The 22,827-nt window shown below is 37.8% G+C and overlaps 1 protein-coding gene across 1 annotated transcript; it reads right to left on the reverse strand.

Annotated features, from left to right (window-relative positions):
* Window positions 1–5,622: 5,622 nt before the first annotated feature.
* Window positions 5,623–22,018, reverse strand: trdmt1 (tRNA aspartic acid methyltransferase 1). Its single transcript, XM_085418072.1, has 11 exons — window positions 21,899–22,018; window positions 18,847–18,956; window positions 18,691–18,767; window positions 17,387–17,458; window positions 16,426–16,491; window positions 14,897–14,966; window positions 14,711–14,794; window positions 12,849–13,165; window positions 11,693–11,750; window positions 9,408–9,537; window positions 5,623–5,978 (listed from the first exon to the last, which is right to left on the reverse strand). Exons 1-11 carry the CDS (start codon window positions 21,960–21,962, stop codon window positions 5,878–5,880), a joined length of 1,149 nt encoding a protein of 382 aa, XP_085274198.1. The 5' UTR covers window positions 21,963–22,018; the 3' UTR covers window positions 5,623–5,877.
* Window positions 22,019–22,827: the final 809 nt, after the last annotated feature.

The following is a 22,827-nucleotide window of genomic DNA, read 5'->3' on the forward strand; positions in this document are numbered from 1 at the left end:
TTAGAAAGTCCATAACAGACGGTTCAGTGTTAAAAAGCTTTAAAGGAGGGGTCTAAAACATGATTTGATTCTTTTTAGTCATATTGCATTTGTGATTAAATTTATCAGATAAGAATAAAGTAAATGGGGTAAAAAAAGAAACTATTCATATGTTTGCATTTTTAGATTAGCTTAATAAACTAAATATATTTTAGATTTTTAAATATTTTTGGTCTCCATTCACCTGGCTGCCATTCAAATAAAAAGTTAACTTAAGAATTTACTTCCCATCATCATCACTATCCTGAAAATTATTTAAAAAAGGCTAAAGCTTTTATTTATGCAATAAAAGATTTCACCATCCACCTAATGTACGGTCATATGAAAAAAATACTGCATGAACATTTGTTGCAAACGTTTACAATAATCATGTGTGTTTGTGTTTTTAGCCTTTTAAGGCCTACTCTGGACTTATACTTCAGTATATTTCAGATCTTCTGTGGCCTGTCATAATGTCAGGTCCTTAGCCAAGGCTCTTTTAATTATTTTATACATGCATTTAATTTGCCTGTTTTTGAATTTATGCTGCTAGTCCCCTTTTGCCTTTATCGTTTCTCAAATGTTTTCGGGCTGCTTGTTTTCTACCTTGTCTTGTAAAGCACTTTGCAAATTTGTCTGTTGTTGTTTGTTGTTGTTTAGAAAAAGCTTTTACCAATTTAACTATATTATAGGGTTATTACACCTGTTTTTAGGTTTTACTTCCATATTTATTTTTATCAACTATAAAATCCTTAGGAGTAACAAAGGCTTGACATGCAGTCATGCTGCAGTTGACATGCAAATGTGTGAAAGTACTCTCCAGGAAGCAACATCATCTAATTATCAGAACATGTTTATTACTTTGAAAGAAGTTGTAATGGTGGTATGTTGGAGCAGCAGTTTATCGGCAGCTGAGAGGAAGAGGTTGGATAAACTCATCAGGAAGGCCAACTCTGTTCTGGGATGCACCCTGGACCCAGTACAGGTGGTGTGAGACAGAAGGACTCTGGCCAAAATAACATCTCTGATGGACAGAGTCTCCCACCCCATGCATGTAAATGTTGCTGAACTGCAGAGCTCCTTCGGTGACAGACTGCTGCATCCTCGATGCATGAAGGAGCGTTTCCGCAGGTCCTTCCTCCCTGAGGCTGTCAGACTGTACAATCACAACTGCTCCCAACAAACACAGATGTTTACATCAATGCTGTAACTGCAATAAGTTAATTAACCGATTCGCACTACAACCTGGTTTGCCTCTTACCTGTAGTTATTTTTATTTCATTTAATAACTGTACAGTACTCTGTTTATAGTAACCATTGTCCTTAATGTAAATATGTAAGAAAAATTGTGTATGTTTCTGTTCCGTGTCCTGTGTACTGTTTGTTTGTATATGTGTCTTTTTGGCTGCTGTTACAACCAAATTTCCCCTTGTGGGACAATTAAAGGATTATTCTATTCTATTCTATTCTATTCTATTCTATTCTATTCTATTCTAATAATAATATGTGTCAACACATTAATATGATTGCCAAAAATGTATGAAATTTGATTACCATTTGATATTTTTAGGCTCACATAAACATGTCTTCATTTTACACACAAACTGAAAGGGGAGAATTATAAATCATAGTATTTGAGTATTAGTTTTCCAGGTATAGATAGGGTTCCTCCTGCAATCCTGATAAGGATAAGCATGGAGATTATAGCTGTGTGTCTGTCAGACTGTCTGTGTTTATTTATGTCATATATAAAATGATGAAGTGAAATAAATTGAAAATAAACAACGACATCTAGCCCACCTTCTGCCCAAGAACCAAACATATCTGCACCCTAATTACAGTAGTCATAATACAGCATCTTAATTTAGAAATCTTTGAGCTATAACTCAAAAATGTTCCTCCCCAAACATAAACAAAAAAAACATTCATTTTATCTATATTAGCCTTAGCACCTACTCATAAAACTATTCATCATAAAAATGTTGAAAAATTTAATGCCGTACTGACTCAAATGTATCTAGCCCTGAGCTTTGGTCTTGCTTTGTTGGCTTCCTAACTTGTTAATGATTCACAGTGTCATATGATGAGCAGCAGTGTTTGGTCATTAAAAGGTGATGAGATATAATTACATACTTCCAAAAGTCAGAGAGAATTTATTGGGCTGAGAAATCAGAAAAATTGCTTTATTGTTCCAGTACGAGTGGCAGTACAAACATTTGTTTTAACTACTAGATTGAAACAAAAGAACCAAAGTAATTAGTGACTGGATAAGACAGTGAACTGTTATCTGTGTGGGAGCATACGTGTCTGCTAGGAATGGAAAAAATTACATATTATAAACATTATTAATTTTAATTAAGTAATTTGTTATTTTTTATTCACTTTGTTAGGATGCCATTCACTAATAATGTGACATGACCTTTGCTTCTGTTTTTGAGGCTGTCCCTGGGTGTTTCAAAATGTGGATGTTATATACCATAACCATCACAATCGTTGTGCCTTAAGTCACTTACTATCATTGAAATGACCATCGCACGGAGGCAGTGATCTTGTAAAATAACAAAAGAAGAATATTTGCTGCTGGTAAAAGAAAGCTTACTTGACTCAAAAGTTGGGTGAGGTCTTCATTTCCCACTTTAACCCGGCCTGACGCTGAGGTCTGGAAACGGATTTCTTTATTGTCACCAGTTGTGAAGACAAGGTGACCATTATCTGACACCATGGAAGGCCTAAAGATTCAAATGTCCAAAATTCCATTTCATATTTAGGTCAGTAAAGGCGATGGTTAAAAAAATGGGGTCGACTTATACTATTACAAATACATTTATTCTCTTAGAATCAAAGCTTAAGACAAATGTGATCATATGCATAACATGGCATCTTAATGACATGAAATATTCAAAGAAAAGCGTAAAAAAAAAAAATTTTTTATAAACACCAACTCACTGGTCATTGCTAATCTTCCTTTGGCTTCCTTGTTGTGCTGGGTCATTCAGCTCTCCTTGCAATCCCACCAGAAGGAATACAAGTGCGTAGTATAGCCGCAGTGTCCCTGCCATGGAAAATGGATGTGATGCATGGACACCCTCAGCAACTCTACTGGGGTTTTACATGCTGCCACACTCTAATGCTCACTGCCAAGACTTTGACCTGACAGTACAGCCATAAAGTACATCTCAATTTGCCCCAAATGGTTAACTATAGTTTATTTATTGTGGTTTATTATGGTTTAACTATGGTTTATTGTTAAAAAGAATGTCACTCACATGATTTTAAGAAATAAGTAACCCATTTCAGGTGACATTATGTGCATAGCGTAAATTTGCAGATCTCAGACATGGTTAACGTTAAACAAAGACTGTTTTCATACAAGATTTTTATATCTTTATTAATGAACCTTCCATGCTTCGACCATGATTAAATTATGGCAAATTAATTTAGAATTCTAAAACTCATATTGCATGTTTATGAAAAAATGTTCCCACCTGAAAGTCTCAGAGCCTTGGTTGATTTTGCCATAAAGATGCATTTCTTTATGTTTATAATATGAACATTGTCAAAGTTACAGGCATCTGAAGTACATTGGGTGTAAGAGTTGGTTTTTTTTAATGTGTGCATTTTTTCCAACATTGTTAAGGGGGGGGGGGGAGAGATTTCTGGTAACTTACTGGACAAAATATCGAAGGCTGCATTCTGGGTACCTGCAAATCAACAAATCATTGAGTAATTGTGATAGATGGCTGCTCAAAACAGTTAATTGCATATGAAAAGCCTCCTTTACATTTTGAAAGGCTCATCTAGCTGTGATTCATGATAGCTTTCCAATACTGTAACAATAGTAGTACAACGCAAAACATGATGAGCCAATATTGGTAGTTACATAAAAGATAACTCACATGAGTGTGACATGAGTGACTAAAACATTTGGACAGCTTCAACTTTGTGCACTCATTCCTTCCTCTATCTATCCATCCATCTAATATTTCCAAAAAATATTCTGTTGTTCTTGTTGTTGTGGGCGCAGGAACTTTAAAGTGATTAATATTTCTGCTGTATATGTTAAAAAATTTTGCTCATTTGAAGTAATTTATATTGTCCAGCATCATATTCTGTAGAGCAAATGTTTGTAGTGGCTTTCCTGAGAGAACCACATCTATGAAAAAGTCAGCTCAGAAAAAATCATCAGCTCAGAAACACAGACCTACACCTGGATTTATTTAAATAATAAAATATATAAGTAACAACAAAATCCGCTGAATTAAAAGGCTTGAGCGGTGAGTGACATAATTAACCGTCACTCTCTAATGAAAAGCTGGTTAAACATATTAGATGCTGCTGAGATTGCACCTGTTCAACTTGCCTGATTTATTAGAACAGACATAGTGAGAGCTACTGCCTCAGCTCTTCCTTCAGTTTACCTGCGCAAACCACTAGAAAAAAAGCTACTGGCCTGTCAGCTTGCTCGACTCCGATCATTGCTAAGGACACACGGCATTAAAGGGATAGCTACAGACTCCAACGAGATTGAATCCGCCGACTGCGGCCACAAGATGGCGGTAATGTAACGTCCAGATGTTATTTGGCAAGGGAGGCGCTTCATGACAGGGCTGTCGGAGACTGAAGGAGAATTACTTTTGTATGTTTTAGTTGATGTGCATTTTTAGATTTGACTGTCCTAAGAGAATGTCGGTGCTTCAGATCATCTAAGCCATAGGTGTCAAACTCTGGCCCGCGGGGCAAATTTGGCCCGCAGCCTAATTACATTTGGCCCACGAAGCCATACCAAATTATTATTAGAGCTGGCCTACTGGTATTATACAGCTAATATATATATTGTTTAGTACTAAGCTTTGCTTGTTCCATATTCAGTTTTTCAGCAAAACGTGTTTGAGTCCATAAGAAAAGATTCATTCTTATATCTGGAGGAATAAATATATTTCAATAAATATTAACGTCAGCCCGCGACTTTGTTCCAGTTTTGAATTTTGGCCCACTGTGCATTTGAGTTTGACACCCCTGATCTAAGCCTTTTTTTGTTTCAAGTTTGATGATTATGGCTTACAGCTAAAGCAAAAATCTGAAAACCAGTCCAAAAAAAGGACAACATAGAAATGTCTGCTGTGAATTGAATTGACTTTGGACTCGCACAAAGAACCGCCAACAACACCAACAGATGACAATGCACCCCATCAGCACAGAAATGTATATACACTTCTGTTTGTCGTGCTGTCCTGTTTGGCAGGAAGCTGTGCGCTAGGATCAGTGTGTATGGAGCTCAGCTAGCAGGGTGCCAATGAGATCAATGAGAAATGTAAACTACGTTTAGGTTATAAACGTAAAACTATTCCAAGTTTACATTTCTTTGAGCAACCAAATTTCACTAATACTACTTACTGATACACAGAAATGACAGAAGTATACTGTATGGGGAAAAAGAAAGGCAAAAAGTAATTAAAGTTTAAACCGTATATATAATAAACTAAGTAAACCAAATGCATAAATTTATATACTATAGAAATGTAACAATATTCACAAAAATAACAATATTGTTAAATAAATGAATAGTTGAATAACTCTAGAGTAAATACTGTACAAAATGTGCTCTACAGTTTTTAGACTTATTTTTATTAGAAAATATATTGTGATGAGAAAAAAAAATCACACTGAAACAGAAGATATACACACATGTGAGAGGCATTCATTTTAAATTGGCTAATGGTGATCACAAAAACTGTTTTTGTGTTTTAGAAATATTAAAAGAATGACCATTCATACAAAATCTCAACTATACATTCAGCTATACAGGGGCATTGTAATATAATCCAAACATGTACAACAATGGTGTCTTCCCCAGAAGTGCTAGGAGACCAACAGCTGCAGAAGTTTTGCCACCACAACAACATTGAGGCTGTTTCCCAGTAGTCTATACTGCTGAATGGTAGGGATCTTCTCTGGAAAGACTGCAAACAAAACAGAAAAAAGTGATAAAGAAAATATATAAACACTGGGCCACGTTATTATTCATGGCTAAAAAAAGAAGAAACAGATAAAAAATAAATCAATAAAGTGAAATATATATATATCTGTCTACACAGAGAGCCAATAGACATGGGAAACCACATGTTACTGTCTAGCATAGAATCGTTTGTGAATCGCTTTGTGTATGTGCCGACGGACCTGTATTTAAAAAAATAATTAAACAACAAGCAAATACGAATACAATCCACTTCATGTTTCAGCAAAATAACATATGAATTACAAGTCTGTGTCTAACCATTGCAGCACATTTCTGTATGTATGGGCCCAAACAATAACATTGTTTCATAGTTCAATTATGTTGTGTGGAACTAATCCTACAAGTGTATGTCAGGTTAAGCATATGATGCTTAATACATGTTTAATAATTCGATGTAACAAAAGGCTTCTTAACTTGTACAGAAAAGTAAGATGTTAGATGTAAATTATGTTTTATACTTTTACACTTGAAAACAGAGTCTGTTGTTAAACGAATGATAATTCTGCAAAAGACACCATCTACGATGTATTCTTCCTAACAGCAGTAGTACCATGATAGGTGGCAAAAATATAAAGCCACAATACATGTATTGTGTATATAATTATATTTCTGACTTAACATTGTTTGATATTCTACATTAGAAGGAGAATAAAAATATATTAAGATACAGTGAGAGAAATCTGCTGATCCCCTGCTGTATTTGAAGTTTGTTTGCTTACAAAGAAATGAGCAGTCTCTAACTTTAATGGTAGTTTCATTTTAATCGAGAGAGACAGACCAGCATGTGTATGTATATAAACCACACCTGTCTACTGAATCAGTTTCTTCCATTTCAATCTCTCCACCATTATGTGCAAGAACAAACAGTTGTCAAAGAACACCGGGGACAAGATTGTAGACCTGCACAAAGCTTGAATGGCATCTGAGAAGATGAAAATTGATTTTACTGCAATTACATGGAAATGAAAGTTACATAAAAAGACCATCAGTTGCTCTCAGTCTGGAGTTCCAATCAATATTTTGGCCCATGGGACGAGGATGATCATGAAGTATGTGGCTGAACTACAGAGAAGGAGCTTGTTAATGATCTGAAGGCAATTAGAACCACAGTCCCCAAGAACACCACTGGTAACCCACTATGCCGTAATGGACCGAAATCTTGCAGCGCCTGCAAGGTCCCCCTGCTTAAGAAGGCAAATGTACAAGCCCGCTTGCTAACATCTAAATTATTCAGAGAAGGCTTGGGAGAAACTGCTATGGTCAGATGAAACCTAAAGGCTCTGGCATCATCTTGAGTGTTTGGAGGAAGAGAAATGATGAACACCATCACCAAACTCAAGCGCAGACGTGTGAACGTTATGGTTTCGGGCTGTTTTTTTCTAAGTGTACAGGATGCCTTTGCTGCTCTGGACGGGGTCGAGAACCAGCTTCTGTCAGTCAGAACACTGAAGATGGGTCATGGGTGGGTCTTCCAGCACGACAATCACCCAAAATATACTGCCAAGGTAACAAAGAAGTGGTGAAAGAAGAACCACATTAAGGAGTGGCCTAGCCAGTTTCCAGACCTCAAGCCTATAGGAAATCTGTGTAGGGAGCTTAAGCTTTGAGATGCCAAGCTAGAGCCAAGAAACCTAAAAGATTTAGAGAGTTTCTGTAAAGATGATTGGATCAAAATCCCTCTTCCAACTACAAGAAACATCTCATCTCTGTACTTGCCAACAAGGGTTTCTCCACAAAATACTAAGTCATGTCATTCTTGAGAATTAAATGCTTATTTTATAGGGGTGCAACGATACACAAAATTCATGGTTCGGTTCGGTACTTTGGTGTCACGGTTCAATATTTTTTCGATACAAAAAAAATGTTCATGCTTTTTTAATTTGTCATTTATTAAAATTATAAATATATATTTTAACTCAAACGTACAGTTTTTAAATGTAATGTTGCTGAAACAACAAAGTAATAAAAATAATAAATCTATCTGATCGAGAAATCACTCATCTTTGGAAAAGAGAGTTTATTACAGAGAAATGGCTCTTTCCAAAATAAAAGCTATACTATACGCTTCTTCTGGGCTATATTCTCAGCAGCATATTAAACATATCAGGTCCCCATAAGGAGAATCATGTGCTAACGGCTGTCTAAATGACTCGGGTAAAGTTTGTAGCATGCCTGCTTGTTGTTTTTGTCTGCTTCCACTTGTCTTTGCACTAGGATGATGTCGGAGTAAATGTGCAGTCATATTCGTTGTGTTCCCACTAGTGCTGTCAGCGTTAATCTGAAATGACGTTAACCCAACAACACGGCAAATCTCCGTTAACGAGCTACCGTGGATCGCCCCGTGCGTGGGGCTGGACGGCCAACACGTTAATGAGCTAACTGCGCTAACGCACTAGTTCCCACCCATGTAATTGAGCATTGCGTGGCACATCCGACATACGTGCTTACCTTCAGGGTCACACTTCACATGAAGACCAAAATAGTTCCAAAGGCCAGATCTGAATGAGGGTGGGGGAGGTTCAATTTGCCATGTTGCAACGAGCTTAGCTTCTGTCTCGCTAGCTTGCGCTGCACTCAGTGGATCTGCGCTCAACAGTGCAGCCTAGGCGAAGTAGTCGAGCGCAGATCCACTGAGCTCTCAACACAGACAGCATCGTCAGAAGAAAAGTTGATAAAATAAATTAAAAATTTTGTATTGTTTGATACATATGCGTACTGAACCGAAAGCACCGTATCGAACGGATCACTATTGATACGAGTATCTTTGCACCCCTATTATTTTACTCAATGACTGATTTATTGTATTAATGGGAAAACCACAGTCAATCCCCTAGATCATCATCTATAATAATAATAATAATAATGGATTGGATTCATATAGCGCTTTTCAAGGCACCCAAAGCGCTTTACAATGCCACTATTCATTCTCTCTCACATTCACACACTGGTGGAGGCTACAGTTGTAGCCACAGCTGCCCTGGGGCAGACTGACAGAAGCGAGGCTGCCATATCGCGCCATCGGCCCCTCTGGCCAACACCAGTAGGCAAGTAGGGTAAAGTGTCTTGCCCAAGGACACAACGACCAGAACAGAGAGCCCAGGGATCGAACCGGCGACCTTCCGGTTACAGATGCGATTCCCAACCCCCTGAGCCACGGTCGCCCCCCCTATACAATGACAATATAACAAAATATTAAGCATTTCATGACCTTTAAATAAATAGTTTAAAAAATTAAGTACTACTGTAGACGATCACCTACAAAGAGTAACATCTATCCATCTATGAAAGTAGATTTTGATAGCGCACAATGGTCATAAGAATTCTTAAAGACGCATAGTTCCAACAATGGACAGATTTATGACTTATGACTTACTTAAATGCTGAGGGAATCCCATGAGGTTGGCTACTTCTCTGGGACTAAAATAACGAAGCTTCAGTTTTAACAGCCGCTGAAGTTTCTCCTCCTCAGAGCACTGGTCCAGACCCATAAAGACACTTTCAATCTGCACAGGACACAAAGCAAAAGCAAGCATAAGATTCTTTTCTTTCTTACACGGGAAATGCAAAAATTCTTTTTTAAAAAATAATTAAATCCATTCATACAGCTTTCTGGGAAGGATCACCACAGTGGTAAGACCGGTTTTATATTTAGCATACACAGATTTATCATGCAAATATCAGCATGGCATGGCTGCCATCGAGTATTTTTTTGGTAACTGTAAAGTAAGATGATATTCACAAAACCAATGACAGTAGCGAATCTGTTGTGCATTTTGGAGTCCTATCTAGGATGTAGCTTTATAAATTTATATGAGTTTTGCTCAATTTTGCTCATTCAAAGATAGTAAAAAGCTTCTGGGCTTAATTGCTCAAGGACTTACTCTTAAATTTTGAGTTTAAAAATAGAGTTATTAATGGAATGTGAAAAAAAACAAAACAAAAACAAAAAACATCAGATGACACTAGGGATGGGTACCGGTATCCAGTGCCATGATGGCACCAGTTCTGACATAAACGGTAGTAACCAGACCGAAAAGCAGCGCACATTTCGGTGCTTTATTTTGGTGCTTTTTTTTCCTGAGATGTGATACACTTTGAATTCTAGCCAATCATTTTACGTTTCCGAGGATAGTAGGCGGGTCCAGGTACGTCCGTTCTTTTAGAGCAGAGCTACAGATTAAAAATGCCCAAGGCGAAGCGGTCAAAGTCTGGCTGTACTTCACAGCAAAAGATGCAAACTCAGCAGCCTGCAACAAGTGCTTTAAGCTGATACTGTGATACTGTCAAAGGAGGTAACACCTCAAATCTGATGAAACACCTGGCGACGCATAGCGTTTTTTTTAAAAGCCGAAAAATGCGCCGTATTTGATAGCTTGCTGCGAGACCTCACACCAAGCGCATCTACTGCGGGTGTGGTGCCTGTTATCGGACCCGGAGTTAGCAACATCCCCCAAAAACACGAAGAGGAGAGTCCTGGCCCCTAGCCCTGCCAGTGTAGCAGAAATGATGAGGATGATGATGCAGCAGCAGCCGTTCTTCACTGCATGAGTAGCTTCATGTTGTTCGTGTGTAATTTACGTTGAGTAGGCTAACCACGTTATTACATTAATGCATGTAAGGTGAACTAGCAAACACTGTCGTAGTTACATGCAGCTGTCTTCTTGTTTGATGGCAGATACTCCCTTCACCCTGGCTAAAAAGGCTAAAATGACCAAAGAAAAAGTGGAAAACATGAGAGGTTTTTGGACAAAGTTTGTGTTCTTCATTCTTTAAGCACCGGTACAGTTTCAAAAGTACCGGTTTGGCACCGGTATCAGATAAAACCTAAACGATACCCATCCCTAGATGACACTGAGGGTTAGAAGCCTGAAGGCAGGTAACTTTAGGTTTTACCCTGGGTTTGCTTTACTATGAAGGTGATTCAATTTATACCGAGGTATAAGGCAATTTACCCTAGAGATTAACATCTATAAAATCACTGCCTACTGACCAATCAAAAATCCAGAAAATAGCATCACTATTCCTGGAAGATTCCTTGGACCTCTGCAGGAAGAGTAGGAAAGTTCTGTCTAAAGACTATGTGTTTCCCAAATGAGAGTCAGCAATAAATATCGATTTTTAGGTGCAACTTTATTCCAAATCTGTTTTCTTTCAACAATTTGACAACTGTTTTATCGCTCTATGTGCATTAATATATGATTCTAAAACAGGACACCAACACTGTACTTGCTCAGCTCATATCCACTTTGCATATAGATTAAGCCTTTGGTTGATTTCTGAATAAAAAGTATATTGTTAGAACAGCAAACTTTTCACCAAGTTTTTCTTATTGCTGAGAACTACAGCTTCTAGAACACCAAGAATACCTGTTCAATCAATCAGATTCATTTCACTTCTTTGTAACAAACTAAAGCATTTTCCATATCTCAAGCTATGGGGCACTAAAAGTTTTAATGTTTAAGTGAATCCAGTTTAGAGTCTCAGAGCTCTAATGAGCAGTCATCAGCTTAGTAATAAATAGCCCCACTGAGTGCATTTGGCTCTAAAGTAACTAACTGTGTGCTTACTCTTTAGCTTTTCTGCAGCATTAATCTATGATTTCTCTGGAATAGGCAGCATTCACAGAGATCGTTCACTTTTACAAAAACCCAAACGTACCTTGGTTTCCATGCAACACTGCAATACTGAGCCTGTTCCCTGCACATACCGGCCATAGCTATGGAGAAACAACATGAACAAAGTTAAATAACAAAATTACTCATTTTAATTTAATTTATACACCATATAGACACTGCAACGAAAATACTTTAAAGATTTTATGCATACTGGTGGATTAACCATTGCACAAACACAAAAAATTATTTCGGTAACACACACACACACACACACACACAAAGAACCAGCTTTTGTATCTTTAGGCGAGTCGTTATTAGCAGTCTATACTGCAAACTGCAAATTCTGTAAAAAAAAAAAAAAAAGTACAAGTTTGAAAGGTAAGCTGAACACTGGCCATATCTTGGCATTGTGTTCAGTGTATTCTTAAAAAGAAATTGGACAAGTGGAAGAAAAAAGAAGTAGAGGGCCTAAAAAAGGAGATACATCGTGAACAGCAGATTCAAAAGTCATATCTACTCTTCTCTTCCTACCAACAGAATGTTAGTCTTGAGTTACGTGATAAGTTTGGAAAAATTAGGAATTTCACATTACTTTTTACGAACACGCTCTGTGTGCAATGTCCTAACTATGTTTTTCTGCCTAACTCTGTTTTTGTATGCTGTATTTCCATGTATGCTCGCACATGTTTGAATAAATTGCTGCAGCTTTCCCATTTTCCTAGAGAAATAAAAAGAAGTGAATAGTGGCTCAAGATTTTTTTCCACAATCAATTTTTTTCACACTTTGCTAAACCTGTTTACCATGGTAAATGGTAAATGGCCTGTATTTGTATTGCGCTTTACTAGTCCCTAAGGACCCCAAAGCGCTTTACACTACATTCAGTCATCCACTCATTCACACACACATTCACACACTGGTGATGGCAGCTACATTGTAGCCACGGCCGCCCTGGGGCGCACTGACAGAGGCGAGGCTGCCGGACACTGGCACCACCGGGCCCTCTGACCACCACCAGTAGGCAACGGGTGAAGTGTCTTGCACAACGACCGAGACTGACGGAGCAGGGGCTCGAACCGACAACCTTCCGATTACAAGACGAACTGCCAACTGTTGAGCCACGATCGCCCCTACTATTCATATTGTTCATTAAAAATAATGAAGGGAATGATGATAAGATGAAGAGAATTAATGAACCCACCCTTTAGTGAAGCAGACAGACCTCCTGCATGTGGGCTGAACAATGTCCAAGACTAGACCATATCGCAACAGTGTTTTAGGAGGAAGGAGATAAGGTTCCATGTTTACTTCCATTTGTGGTTCCAAGAATTCTTTGATCTGCTTAACAGACAAATTGCTGTTCTGACGAATCTTCCTCTGGGCTTCTGCTGTTGTCTCTAGCTTAAACAGGACATCAGTTCCTTCCTCTGGCTGGCTGGCACCTTGACAGGCAGGACTCAAAAATGTAGGATGCTCAGAAGAATCACTCTCAGCAAGATGTGGGAAGAAGTCTAAAATCTAAAATGAGAAACTTTCTATAAAATCTTACATACATAAATATATACAAATGAGCACTGTGGGGTCCTTAGTGGCCACTTAAAACTGCCTGAGATTACAATTCATAACCATATCTAACCATACGTTCATATAACACTTTATTCTACATAGTTTAAAAACTGTATCTACCTCACATCCATGGCCAATTTAGAATCACCAGTAACATACATATGTTTGGACTGAGAGAAAACGCTGGAGTATATGGAAGAAACCCACCCAGGCACAGGGAGAACTCCAGACAGTTGGGGAGAACCCAGCTGGAGCTCTAAACCTTGTTGATGTGCTAACCAATGCATACATAATCAAAATTATGAATCCTGCTGAGTATGCAAGGCTTTCCAAATCATATGAGCCTGTGACATTTGTTGGTGATATCATCAACTTGTCAGAAAATGTACTTTAAATCTGGGTTTTCATATTTGGTTAACAAGCGAAAGATCTCAAGATGTTTCTAGGACGAGAAACAAATCTGCTAGGGGACAGGAAAGGTTGCAAGGAAGGGCAAATAATCTGTATGTTTAAAAAATCAAATGTGCCGAGCTACCAGCTGTAATGACCCAGTGCGAATAAGGAATACGTTGAAAATTCATGTGAAAAGTGAAGTTGTTCTTGGCTATTTAAAGTATCTGTCTCATTTCAGCCTCTTTGAAACAGTGTCTAAGACTGAGGTTATATATATGAACACAGCGATTACTTAACAATAATATTTTCTTCAAGTCATTGAGTCACTGCGAATGTCCATATAGCTCTTAAGTTCTTGTGATTCTGCTGACTCCTCTGGGGACAATTTACATAACAATGCATCAACTGTACATGTGGCCCAGGCAGCACACTTCATGTGGACATCAAAGAAGACTACGGGTCTCATTATATCTGCTGTGCGGTGCTGGCAAACACGCCATACAACAAAGCTGACACCAAACTGACGTCCCCTCTGCTTTTTTTTAAAAAATGGAAAAAACTATGAAGAAAAGAAAACAAAAAAAACAAGCAATTTCTTTGCTTCTAGTTTTGTCTTCTTCTGCTCCTTTATCAGTACTGATGTAGAGGTTTTGTCTGAGAAGTGACACACAATACTGCTATGCCTACTGGCCCCATAGCAGCAAACATACATGATCTGGCTGTGTGATTATTATATGACTGTGTTCTAAATGTTCTAGCAAATTGGTGGCATTTTAAAAATGACGCCATTTTGATTTTATACAAAATGCTTGATTTGCATCGCCAGCTCCGTTTGACTTTTCCTCTGGTTATATGGGAAAGTCCATATAACCATATTATCATTCGATAAGATCTGCTGCCAACGATTTCTAGTCCAGCTCTTGTGTAAATTGGCACATCAACAATTTTTACTAAGTGCTCTTTTTGAGAAAAATATTAATATTGAGGAATATTGTGCTGAATATAATTGTTACATAACAGCTGTTTGAACATATTCATATTCAAAAAACCCCCCACAAACATACAAAATAACAATTTTTTGTTACACATTGCACGATACCTCACCTTTGAAGGTGCCTGGGTGTTTAAATCTTCTGTGGAAATCTTTGCAATCAGAAAATAACGAAGTCTTGAATTTGGGATCCCAACCTGATTAATGAATATAACAGTGAAATGGGCACAAAGAAACATTTTATATTATCAGCAAACTTCAGTAATCTAATCAAGTCAGTAAGAGTTTGTCTTTCTTACACTTATGGGTGAGATCATGATTTCCTGGAAAGTATATCCACACTCCGTCAGCGTTTTCACCAAACGTGCCCTACAGAATTGAGTAAAATAGTTATGTCTTTATTGTCTTCAATTGTGTATAGTTTTCACATTTGTATAATCATTAAAGTAATTTTTAGAATTAGAGACTGTGGAGATACAGAAATTCTTTTATTGCTGCCATATAACCTGCATCATTATAATTGCATTAATAACATTCTTTACAGCATTATTCCATTTAATAATATTTCTCACAGTATTGATTTTGCATTAAAGTTGTTTATTGAAGATGTTCATATAAGGATCCTTTTATCATGTTAACTTTTATTACAATTCTAATTTCTATAGAAGTTATCAAAAAACTGAATCTGTAATTTGCTCACTTACAAAGAAAGAATATTCTGTCGTTTTACAGTTGTTTTCTTTTAATGAAGCTTTATTTTTAAAGTTTTTAAAGTAGTTTCGGACCGATCCGACACACATCTCATGCTCAGCAGCCCAGGAGTTGACATCTTGCATGGAGCTCCAGACTGAGGATGTTTAACAATTGTTTTGCATTTCTTGCAATTCAGATTAATCGCACCAACATTGGTCACCAAGCTTCTTGCTGTTAACTTGTGACACCATTCCAGCCTGTGCAGGTATGTATAATCTTGTTCCTGACATTATATACCAGCTTTTTGTTTTTGCCCATTGTGTTGGAGTGGCTGGAATGGAAGAACAACCTACACATACGTTGAAATCAGATGTATCTGTAATTGATTGATTGATTGATTGATTGATTTTAAGCTGTGTATTGAGCACACAGCCAGTTTGTGGGAGCCAGTATTCTAACCGGCTTGTAGGGGATCAAATATTTATTTCATTCAACGACTTGCAAATCAATTTGTAACTTTCATGTTTTTTCTTAATTGTTGGTTAATATTCTCTCTCTTACACCATTAAAATCTCTGAACCATAAAAATTATTGACTGTTCTTTCTTTGTAAGTAAGCACACTTCCAAATTCAACCGACACCAATCAATCGTGTCGGCATTTTTTATGACTTTTAGATTATCAAGAAGTCATCATGATGTCTCATAAACATGATGTCATTTCAATCCCGCCCGGCCTCTTTTGATCATTTCTATAAGTATGTTTAGAGTTCAAAGAGCACAGGCTTTGTCAGAAACTGATCAAAAACAGGGTGAAAATAAATATTTCTTAACACGTCATGTTGTCTAAATAGATGAGTGCATGTCTGTGGATGTTCTTTTCATGCTGCACTTTGATTTTGGATATAAATGTGTTTGCTGAAATCAATATGGTGAAAAAACCCCCCACAACAACTGAAGTATGACTATATTATTATACAATTATTCTATTTACTCAATTACAATTACTAGACTACTTTTGGATTTTTTTTTTTGCAGATAGAGAAAACATGGGTAGATTTCTAGACTCCCTGCTTACTCTCCATGTTACTTGCTGAGCTTTCAGGCCTTCATGTGCTTAGTGTGCCCAGTAATTACCTGGCAGAGGAGGTCTCAAAGCCTTTCACATTCTCCAGCAGGATGAAACGTGGTAGCCTCTGCAGCCTAATAACACAATGGCACATACACGTTAGGAACAAAGCATGGGAGAGTTTGCTGAGAGAAATCAGTCTTATTGCATATCCAACCACAGCTGGCATCAAGAGACCTTGGACCATTTGCTAATCTGTGTTTGGAACTGCCATTTGATGAAATATATAAATAGTGCAGCCAACAAAATGGTCAGCCATGAACATGGACACAGAATTACATTGCTGCACAAGTTCAGTGTGATGGAAAGAGCACAATGACAGTGACTTGAGTGTGTTTTGTGAAACAGCTGGCTCCCGGTAAATGGTCATGTATTAACCGAAGCCTATAGTACTTTTGAAATGGTTAAGCTAGGCTTAATTCATGTCTGGGAAACTGGCTAATAAAGAGGTGTAGTCGGCAGCATCATGCACAAGTGCGTAACTGCCATACACTCACAAAATATCAGTGGATACTGTAAGAGCAGCCCTAAACATGCACGAGTTCAAGGCTTGAAACAATTGTGTGACAGCAATGACGGACCAACGCACTTTATTTCCAGTTGCTGCTCTCATCACACGCTTTTCAGCCACAGGCACACACAACAACAATCACCTCACGTTTAATACAGGGGAGGCTTGATGAGCTGATCGAACTCAGGTGTGTCAGCCTCCCCTGCAGCCACGCCACAAACCACGCCCCCCATAACCCGACCTAGACCGAGGAGCCAGCACAAATGTAGCACAAATGTTTGACATCAATTTGGTTGATTTTCTTAAAATTGATAGCTACCTATCTGATAATCTGAATGGCTACTACAAGCAAACAAAGTAGCTGTGTATTATGACTGTTAAGCAAAATAAAAAATTAGTGTAGTTTTTCATTTCATTTAGGTTTCCAGAAGTTGACTGAAATTTTGGATCTTTCAGACCTTGGCAGAAGATCAAGGACATAAAGGAAGCTCTTGGTTCTGGGGTCAGTAACGTCCCCTTGAAGGCCTATCCTGCGGAGAAACAAACGAAACAAGGTGGAACAAGTTTTAAGTTGCTCAACAAAAGTGTTTTTTCTAGGCTGACTATATCAAGCTGGTCCCCGTTTCAGTGTGTTACGCTGCACCTAAGACAGTTAAAGTCCTGTTAGAGAGAAACTAGTTTCTGGGTTTTACAGTGGGCATCTGCTGGTAGGGAGAAATGTGTGAAATACAACTAGTCAACCTTTATCCCCCTAAATGAAATTTAATTTTATACTCATGAACTTAGGTTAGGGGACCCGAATCTAAACTTTTGGGTTAAGCACGTTGTCTTAATTTTGAACATCATGTAGTGATAGTAACTAAAAAAAAGTCTATGCATTTGTCATTTACAGGCTGGAAGTGTAATTCCTTTTTATAGGAAGTCATCAACAGCTCTCTGAAAAATGGAAAAACTCACTAAGAACACTACAGACAAAGCCCAAATACAGCTTCAGTTTTATTTACATAGCGATAATACACAACAACAGCCTGATGATGATTATGTTCACTTGTGTTTTCTTTGTCAAATATAAGTTTGTTTGATGATCTGCCACATTTCACTGTGACAAACATGCAATGAAAACTCAAAATAAGGGAATTTGTCACCCGTTCATACAGAAATATTAATATTAAATATTTTATTATATTATCTTCACAAAGACTCATTATGGTCTGTTGTATCTGACGATTAGTGAAAAGGTTGTTTTTATTGATTTATTTATATCTACGTAATTAAGTACAGTGGAACCCCGACTTAAGAAATTCATTCGTTCCCGAGGGTCTTTTGTAAGTTGAAAATTTTCGTAAGTCGAAGCACCCATCGCGCCTTTTGAGTGAACAATAGGCTATAGGTTAATTGCTAACTGCAACAACAATACATCGTTCAAGTGGAACAGCGAAGCGCAAGTACGAAAGCCAAGAGGGTTGTCACATGATTCTGAAGGCATTGTGGGCTCAGCCAATCAGAGCCAGCGGATTTTGTTACACGGGCATTTTGCCGTAACACAGGCAGAAATTTTGCCGTTAAGTGCCTTCGTAACTTGAATTTTTCGTTAAATGGGGTATTCGTAAGTCGGGGTTCCACTGTAGTCTTAAAAATTGCCTTTTTTACGATGCAGGCTTTGCACGATAGTTTAACTCTGAATAAGAGATCATTCTCATCACGTCACCATCACGATTGCAAAATTTTGGATTTTAGTACATACAAAACACTGAAATCATACCTGGTAAAGGGTTGGCAAGGAGGACTCATCAATATCATATCAAAAGACAACTTGTTGAATTCATCTAATGTTATGCCCTAAAGTAAGAAAAGAAAAGGATTTTAAATATGATTGATAGTTTGATCAGCAATGGACCAACGCTCCATGATCACTAACCTCTATAGTCTTGTTCCAGAGGGGAGTGTCGGGGAAGTTGTGCTTGTAGACTTGATTTGCTGTGGTGTTTATGTCAATGGCAGTTACAACTTGGGCAGGTATGCCACTCTCTGCAAAATGGATAAATAATAATAGTAATAATGAGTTGCATTGTATTACTTATTTCATTTTATTTTCGGGTTTACCTAAGGCTCTAGTTTATCATTCCACAGTTTAATTTCTCACCAGATTATTAAAAAAAATAAAATAAAAAAATCACACTGATGGAAAAAGTTGGGATCTTGAAGACGCTTGTTTTTTTGTTTTTTGTTTTTTACATTCTACAGGTCAACAGATACTGCAGGCAAAAAAAGAAAGCAGGAGGGATTGCAATGACAGGTGACAACAGATGGTGTAGTCCTGGTTATGGCTGTTTACGTCCCAGATTACCAACTCAACTTAATGCCACACAGCCATGTGGTTTATTATTCCACCAGTGACAAGAAAACCAGAAACATGATTACCGGTCCTCAGCAGACCCTATCACACCCCACAATCAGGCCCACTGTCTACTGGCAATCTGACTATTTAAATTATTAGGTGTTCACAGGGTGCTAAAAAGGCACAGAGTGGAATAGCAGGAGCACAATGGTGACATAATATTAGGCAGGTGAGTGTGAGAAAGAATGCATGCAAAGGTGTGTAGAGACCCATTATATTCAATGTTCAATGTGAGGTGCTCTACTGCAAAACTTTTGATTGCAAAAGCCTTTGTAACAAATGACTGATCATTAAATGAGGTGTGATCAGAAACGACTGTGACTCTGTCTGCATGGCTGACATTCTCATCAATGTCATCTCCTCCCCAAATTCCATGAAAATTTTACTTCCACTGTCTCTGGTATGGTGTGGTGGTCAGGCCATGTGGTGAGCCATACTTGTAACAGGCTGCGGGTCAATTATCAGTTCAACCCTGAGTCAAACAGCTGGATGTGGTGTTGGTGACAACATTTCGACCATGAGACTTTTCTACAGAATTCAGTTCTATGTCATTCTGTTCTTCCTACGCCACACGTCAGCAACAGTGCACCCTCTGCTAGTGAGAGAGCCAAAATAGAATGGCACAGTAAACAGTCAGCAGTTTTGAGGCCGTTCACGCCTGCTAAAACCAACAACTTTTTTATGTACGTTTTTAACTTAACCACAAACTGTGGTCGACGTGAGTTAAAACAACTAAAATGCTCTGGCGATGACTCCTACCTTCTCTCAATCTGTGTTTGGCCAGAGAAACATGCTTATATAATGCAGAAGTTGGAGGGACGTTAATTTGATGTAAAATAAGTCTTTGTTACTATTAAAATGAGATAATGTGTTGCATTTAACTTGATTAGTATCATTTCATTTACCCGTCCCTGTCAGCTCCACCTTTGCTGTGAACTGGTGGAGAAAAGGAGAAAATAGGCTCAACCATAAATGACAGCAGTATGCAGCAGCCTGTTACTTTGAACTGCAAGGTTCAAATAAACACCAAAATATGTTTTTATTTATTTTGGGCCTGTTGCTTATTATTTTACTAATCAATACCAATTTAAGAAATATATTCCTGCCTGTTAAGAAGCTAGAAAAATAACAATTAAATTGAGATTAATGCTACCTTTCTCATACATGAAATATTCACCCTTTCTTCCTCACAGAGAGGTCAAATAATGGATGTCCTACAGTCCATGTCATTTGTGCTAAACATCTTTATCAGTAGAACTCTTTGACAGTTTGACCCTTGTGGACACGCAACCCTGTGGATTTCCAAAAAGGGTATGCTCTTTCTACGCTTCTGACCTAATGGGATGTGGCCAGGCTCTTCCACTGAAAGCTGCTGTTGAGTCTTTGACTTGTGGTGACCTTCATGGTGATGAGAGGACGGTTGGGTCACTTTGATACAAAAATTGATGTTTGAACTCAGCACATGTAATGCAAATATCAACTGCTAACAAATCGATTGTTTGTGACTGGCACAAAAGTGATGTATTGCATTTGTCATGTTACCTTGTCTTGTTGACACATTGCTGATCAGCTTCCTGAAGAAAGCTCAAACAGTACTGGCATAGTAAAGCACAGTACTTGACGTTCTTCAGAAAAGAAATTCTGTTAAAAGCTGACTAAACAACAGTCTCCTTTTCCTCTGCAGTTTCTGTGAGCCTTAATGAACGAACTTCTTCAGCTGATACAGGCACTGTTTTGGGGTAGCATCAGATCTTATGGAGAGCAGAACCTTGCAACAGCTGGACAGAATCTGTCCAGTGATTAAGAAACTCATTGGAAAGGCTAATAATTGATATTAAGGACTGACAAGAGTGTCTTGTCTCTGTCGATCTCTGTCTATGTGTCATATTTAATGTGCAATGTATTTGTTTATTTTGGTATGTAGACTTTAGTCAATAGGATCAATGAAGGGGTTATACATAAAATAAAGAACTGCCTATTTTGTATATATCTTTAAGATTCTGCATTATTGTACCTACATGATAATCAAGAAAGTTCTTTTGGCCACTTTAAATCTCTTTATAGAACAGTTAATATATGTTCTACTATATTTGTTGCAGTTCATGCAGCCCTTTTGGTCGGAGCTGTAGTAAAAACGCCTTTTGTTTAATGTCGATGGCACTTTTTAGCTGAAAAAATAAAGAGTGACTTAATCCTGTGAGAAGAATGTCGTTTGTGAAATGAGCCCTAGACAAAAAAAATGTATATATTTCAAAGCTGACTTCTACACGTGTAACAGCATGATGTTTCCCACTGCACACTCTTCTTTACGGTAAAGGCAGTTTTCCCATCCTATCAGGATTCCGATTCACTCAGTCATCATTTTCTTACTACTTTTTTCGGCTGTCACGCCACAGCCAGCACAAGTCTTCAAGTAATACGTAAACTCAACCGAAACACGGGCCTGACTTTTGAGCGTTGCATGGCAGTAAAGGCGCTGGCATGACAGTCCAACAGTGTTTCCGGATTCATGTTGGATAGACCAGTAAAATCAAAATAAGCAAATCTTTGTATCCACCACAAATACGCTTACCCTTTAACGCATAATGCATTCCACCAATGCCACTATACAACTCGAGTACTCGTAGATTGTCCATGGCAAAATAAACTACATCGGCGTGCTGATGCGGTGCATATTTCTTCTTCGTATTCAATAAAGGTTATCAGGCAACTAAAGAACACGGAACATTACCGCCACCTGCTGGTGTGGAATGTGGTACAGGTAGCGACAGGCCCGTTAGTTTAATTAACCTCGAGCTTCTCATATGCAAAATACAAAATATTCCTCAAAATAAATCAGAAATGACAACATGTACCAAATCCAAATCGACGTTTTCTGAAAGAGCAAATCTCTGTTAATATCCAAAACGTTTGATTGTGTTTGCTCCTATTTTCCCAGTATGAATTCACAACAGAGCACAATGTGACAATATAATATATTTTTAACCACACAGAAAGAGGAGAGGGCAGAATATTTGACCTTCTCAAAAAGCTGACAAATGAAGAAAAAAAAAGAATCCTTCTGTCCAAGCTTTATGTATTTTCAGGTAAAAAAAATCATACATCTACAAATCCTTGATTATAGCTCCCCTTGCATGCCTCCTTTGGCCTGTTTCCTCTGCCTTATAGCAGTGATGTCAAATTAATTTGTCCCATCTTAATAAAAAGAAATCTATTAGCGATTTCGTCTTCAAATAAATAAATGGAAAACAAACTGGAAACATAAATGGAAAAATAAAACAAAATGGGAGAATAATAACATTTGTGAAATAAAATTGAATTAAATAGAAAATATACATTTTTAGCTTACTTTTTTAAATTTTTGCTAGCACAAACTGGTAGTTATATTATCTTTATTTCTACAGGTAGTCCCAGAGACTCGATGTCTCATTTACAAGGGAGACCTGTATATAACTATTATTAAATAATAATAATAGTAGTTATAACGGTAGTAGTGTCCAG

The sequence above is a fragment of the Rhamphochromis longiceps genome, linkage group LG9 (assembly GCF_057381845.1).
Source record: "Rhamphochromis longiceps isolate RC_006_pf linkage group LG9, R_longiceps_female_GT1.1, whole genome shotgun sequence".
In the NCBI taxonomy this organism is placed as follows: domain Eukaryota; kingdom Metazoa; phylum Chordata; class Actinopteri; order Cichliformes; family Cichlidae; genus Rhamphochromis; species Rhamphochromis longiceps.

Bases quoted from the DNA above. Each gene is read 5' to 3' on its own strand.
- trdmt1 (XM_085418072.1), bottom strand. From the start codon at position 21,962: ATGGACAATCTACGAGTACTCGAGTTGTATAGTGGCATTGGTGGAATG. The intron at 16,492-17,386 runs GTCTGAAAGATC...TTGTGTTATTAG, and splicing joins GTCCTTGATCTTCTGCCAAG to GCTGCAGAGGCTACCACGTT. The intron at 9,538-11,692 runs GTACGTTTGGGT...TGTCCTGTGCAG, and splicing joins AGTGTTGCATGGAAACCAAG to ATTGAAAGTGTCTTTATGGG.